The 5,808-nt window shown below is 29.1% G+C and overlaps 1 protein-coding gene across 1 annotated transcript; it reads left to right on the forward strand.

Annotated features, from left to right (window-relative positions):
* Nucleotides 1-1,448: 1,448 nt before the first annotated feature.
* Nucleotides 1,449-3,152, forward strand: LOC106679286 (probable hydroxyacid-oxoacid transhydrogenase, mitochondrial; the record flags this gene model as incomplete). Its single annotated transcript, XM_014418353.2, is given in 3 exon segments — nucleotides 1,449-1,600; nucleotides 1,680-1,801; nucleotides 2,222-3,152. Coding segments are annotated over 3 exon segments (358 nt in total), but the record flags the coding sequence as incomplete, so codon positions are not given.
* Nucleotides 3,153-5,808: the final 2,656 nt, after the last annotated feature.

Genomic DNA, 5,808 nt, shown 5'->3' on the forward strand with positions numbered 1-5,808 from the left:
TGGAAGGACGTGCACCGCCATCTTTCTTGTTTAAAAAATAACGTATTTCTTATAGACAAAGAAAACTGGTTAGCTTGCTTTTTGTTTTAAAATAACAATTAACAATATTAAAATTATACATAAAATAAAACATATCAAAACCCTTTAAACATCAAAATATACTATTTACACAAAAAGAGCATATTACAATATATATGGCGTTAACAACGGTATTAAATCTCAATGGTGGTAAAACAGGTGTGATAAAAGATTTTTTAGAAGTGAAACAAAGTTCATATTTGTTTTTAGCACCTCAAGAAATTCTTAAATACAAATTTTCGAAAAAATCGGAAAATAAAATATTTTGGCCTTAAATTTTCTTCTTACAGTATATTGTAAAATGGAAAAAATTGAAATAGCTTCAACACGACTCAACCAATCTTCACGCTACTTGGGATTGGTTTAGGGCCCTATAAACTACATCAAAGGACACAAACTTTGGGAGAGTGAATTTGTCGATCAAATGAAATAAAAATTGTGAAATGGAAGGGACAAGAAAGGGAAAGAAAAAAGGAATGAATTGAAATATTTGTATTTAGTGTGTAGCCTGGAATTGATTGTAAAAGGTTTTTCATGCCGTTTTTCAATTTCAGGCGCTTTTTAAAGATTGCTTGATTTAACAATCTTAAAGTCTTCTCTTCCCGTTTTAAGCTAATATTTCAAAAGTGATATAGGATTATCACTCTCCAGGGGTCTTAGCGGAGCGGGTCTGGCGGGGAAGGATTACCTTTTTTTGTGTTATGATCTCCTCTTGTGAGATTGTGACATGTCGTACATCGACCAATCTACTCACTATAATTGTCCGTTAAAAAAGTCAGATAAGTAAGGCTACTATGGTGGGCAGGAGTTAAAGGTTTCATACAGTTTTCCAATTTCAGGCGCTTTTTAAATATTGCTCGATTTAACTATTATTAACTGTGGGAATAAAAAAAACTATTTTATTTCTTTTTTATTATATCATGTAAAAATATGTAATTTATATATGTCCGATCATGGATTGATTAATATGCTGTGTAATATAGCAACCCGATGTATTTGGGCATCATGAATGAATAAAGCATTTCTCTCTCTACCCAAAGAACTTGGAATAGCCTATAACTTTCACAGAAAATCCTGAACATTTAGCAAAAAACTCCATTCCAATCAGATGAATGGTACGGCAGCACATAAAATACAAACAAACAAATATTGATTTTTATATATTAGATTAATCTTTTTAGATCAATAAATAAATTTAGAATTCATTTTTATATAATTTTTTTTTTTATTAACATCCATAAAAAAATTGTTATTTGAAGGCAGAAAGGCGAAAAAAACAAAATTGTGTACATAAAACGTTGGTTATCATAAATAAAAATTGTGCTACTGAACTAATTAGAATTTTTATATTTTATTTATTATCATTTTAGTGACGATCATGCGATCATTCCCCATGGACTGTCAGTGGTGATGTCAGCTCCAGCAGTGTTCAAATTCACTGCTCAATCTTGCCCAGATCGACATCTCGAAGCCGCAGGCCTCTTGGGCGCAGATGTATCTAATGCTAAAAAGGCTGATGCAGGTATTTAATATTTTTACAAATCATATTCTCATATTAATTTGTTAAATAATGATTACTTAAAATATTTTATTTCAAATAGGCAAGATACTGTCAGATGTTGTTAGGGGCTACATGGATGTAATGAAGATAGAAAATGGATTATCTGCATTGGGTTATACTTCGAGTGATATCCCTGGTCTCGTTAAAGGAACTCTACCTCAGGTATTGATTTAAGATAAATTAAATGTGAAATTTATTTAAGGTAAATGTTTCAAACATTTAAAAGCAAAATCATTTCTCCAATTTTAATCTAAGTTTTCAAAGTTTCGGATGTCATACCATTCTCAAGAACAAAAATTTCAGTTGCTTATTTCAGTACCAACTCACAAACTTGGTTGAGGTAACAACTTTCAAGGTAGAGAAGGTTATAAAAGGGTTTCAAGAAGGCTGTAATCATACAGACTTATAACCTCCTCTATTTTGGAAGTTTGAGTCTCTGAGTATTTACTGAAATGTGCCCCTGAAAGTTTTGCTTGCTCCTAAATGTATAAGATTTTGTTTATTAATTAAAATTGGTAAAAGGATTTTGTCTTTAAATTTTAAAGATAAATCATTTAATAAGAAACCAAATTTCTGTTACAGCATCGAATAACGAAACTGGCGCCCAGAGAACAGTCAGAGGAAGACTTGGCCTCTTTATTTGAAAATTCACTGAAAGTATTTTAATCAAATATCAAAACTAGGAGATAAAAAACATGCTAAGTCCGTATTAGAGGGGAAATGAGTTATTGTTCGGAAACAGCCCTTTATCTGGTTTCACGTTTGTGAGACTTAACAATGCACTAATTTCATCATGTTCCATTATTGTGGTGGCTATTATAAAATATAGTACAATTCTGATAGTCCAATATTTGTTAATTTGACAATCTCGTAATGTTTAAGGGGAGAATATTTTGACTGCGAAGAAGCGGAAGGGAGAGAGACATTTTTCAGTCACATGTTCATGGATTACTGTGAATATCTTCTATAATGGTTGTTATGTTATCTTAATAATGAAGTATTAATAATAATAATAAAGATTATTAATAATAGATAATAGATATAACAGATTATTAATAATAATAATCTGACAATTTGTTGGTTGCATGTTTGTCAGATAATCTAAATTGGACTGTACCTGGAGGTCAATATCCCACCTACTTCAAGGAAGATAAGAAGTAGTTTTCAGGGTAGTTTTCTCTTTCCTGTAAAATTTGGTTTAATGGACTTGGTGTTTTTGATTTCTAAATTTCACTTATTGTGTATAATAAATGTTAAATTTTATTATTTGGTTCAAATGACTTATGAAAAAGTTGTATATTTATAATTTACAAAATATATATTTTTCTTCTATTCAGATTATGTTTTCTTAACTATTTAATTGATAGACTTAATGTTTGTAGATAGATTTGCAAATCTTTAAAATAGGGATATATATTATGTATTAAGTAGGGCATATTGTAATTTTGATATATAATATCAATTAAAATTAAAATTGATTGTATTTTGATATAATATATTTTACTATATTATATATTTTGAAGTATTAAATTCTTTAATCCTTTCAAATGATTACTACTTCAGTTCATAAGTAATATCAGTTTATTATTTACACAAGTGTGTAATTTAAATCAAAACCAATTGTCTTGTGGAAGCTAATGATTTGTTTACGTATAAAATTTAACTTATGCTAATTGTAATGTAGTCAACAACTGATTATCGAATGGAGTTGTGATTATCATGTATCACATACAAATGGAAAGCATTGCTTTAAATGAATGTCTAGTTGTATGTATAAGAATAAAAGAAAATTACGATTTTTGAAAATAAACAGTCCATTCTTTTTGGTTGGAAAATACTTTCTTCTATTCTGCTATTGAATTTGAATATAGTGCAAAACAAGTTTGACAGACAGTAATGCATCCTGGTCTTGCTTTAAATAATGAAGGAAATATAATGTATTTGATATAATATATCATTATATAGTTAGAAGTATTAAATTCTTTAATCATTTTAAATGATTACTAATTCAGTTCATAAGTAATATTAGTTTATTACTATAAACTGTTCAGGTATATTTTATATACAGCTATATTTTCCATATATAATATAATAGTACAAGAGCCGGGAAGAAAAAAAGGCAGTTTTCTCACCCCAATTTTTGATTACTTTAATGAAAACTATGTATAATTACTAATAAAAATTGAGGAGTGTGCCAAGTATAGGTATAGATAATAAAAAATGGCGGCTGTTTCAAAACCTTAATTTTTTATTCGGAGCTCTATATCTTAAAAACTACCAACAACACTAGAAAATAAGAGAACATTATTTAAAGAAGAGTAAATTTTCTGAAATATTAGCCCTAAAAGAGCTATTTACGCCCAATAGTTCTCGAGATATAGCTTTTTAAAAAGCAAAATTTCTTAAAAATCTTCTGAAAGATTAGTAGTTAGCTAATTTATTTTGAGAAATTTATATCTCAGGAACTATGAGACGTATAGATGTCAATTAGCACTCAAATCAAAGCTAGTTTAATGGACTATAAATAAGGTTATGACCTTTACCTGCATAGGAATAGTAGTTTTCATGATATTTGCTAAAATAAATTGATTTATAGTTGTTCGGACAATAAGTTTGATTTATGAAAAACTTCATTTCAGAAACCGTTGGACGTACAGATGTTTGCCAGCGCTCAAATTAAAATTAGTTAAATTTACTACAAAAACGTAAATTATGTTTATCTTTGTAGGAGTAGTAGTTTTTATGATATTTGACAAAATGTTAATTTCTAGTTATTCGTAAAAAATGTTGGATATTTGAAAAAAATATATCTCTAGATCCATAAGACGCACATATGTCTGCCAGCACTCAAAATAAAGGAAATTTAACTTACTATAAAGTAGGTTATGACACTTATCTTTGTAGGAGTAGTAGTTTTATGATATTCACATATAAATATAAATTTGGCAAATGAAAATTTGTCTGAACAACTATAAATCAATTTATTTTAGCAAATTTCATGTAAACAATTACTCCTACAAAGATAAACATCATAAACTACTTTATAGCTCATTAAACTAGCTTTAATTTGAGTGCTAATAGACATCTGTACATCAAATGGTTTTTGAGATATAAATTTTTCAAAATAAATCCATTAGTTACTGATCTTTCAGTACATCCCATACAACATTTTTATGAAATGTCGCTTTTTAAAAAGCTATATCTCGAAAAATATTTAATGTAAATAACTCTATTAGGGCTCATATTTTAGAAAATTTACTCTTCTTTAATTAATGTTCTCTTAGGTTTTCTAGTGTTGGTCCTACTTTTTGAGATATAGAGCTCCGAATGAAAAATTAGTTTTTTTATCGCTTTGAAACAGCCGCAATTTTTTATTCCTCCTACCTATACTTGGCAGACTCATGAATTTTGGCTAGTAATTATACATAGTTTTCATTAAAGTAATCAAAAATTGGGGTGAGATAACTGCCTTTTTTTCTCCTCTTTAGCTTTTGTACTATAATTAATTCCATACATAATATAATGTACAGGTATATTTTTCTGTTTGTTTCACCGTTGTTGTGTGTTATTTTGTGTAACGTTGTATAAACATTGTTCATTTATATCACTACTGATAATCTGCATAGTTGGGATTTGATTGTATAATGTTGAAACCATTTGTCAACTCTAATCTACACCACAGTAACATAACTCTTAATTGTTACATATAGCTAAGGATTGTTAGGAATTGGTTTTATTAAAAATAAAATAAATATACTGCTTCAACCCATGCAGGGTCAGTGGTTCAGTATTTTGTAAGGAAATACTATTACTAAACCTATGGTTGTGCATTGAGGTGATTTGGTCAAAATCACGCTCGACTGCCAGATTTTTCTCCATACAAGGGTACCCATTAGATGGTGTTGGGTGGACCCAAGAGGGTTCCGGAAGCCACAAGGTTGACTCACAGCTACAGTAAATGAATAATTATCTGCCAAATCTTCGAACCTAGTTTCTTGGAGTTGCCTTACCACTGTGCTATCCCACACCCAAAATAAATGTTATATAATATTAAAATAAGTATACCAGGATATTTTTAGAATAAATTATAAAGTGAAAAAAAAAAGTATGACACATTATAAGGTCACGAGGCCATCTTCTTTTCAGGTGCCTCGGAGGATTGCCAGGAA

This window comes from Halyomorpha halys, unplaced genomic scaffold (assembly GCF_000696795.3).
Source record: "Halyomorpha halys isolate HHAL.00 unplaced genomic scaffold, Hhal_1.1 Scaffold192.1, whole genome shotgun sequence".
Lineage (NCBI taxonomy): Eukaryota > Metazoa > Arthropoda > Insecta > Hemiptera > Pentatomidae > Halyomorpha > Halyomorpha halys.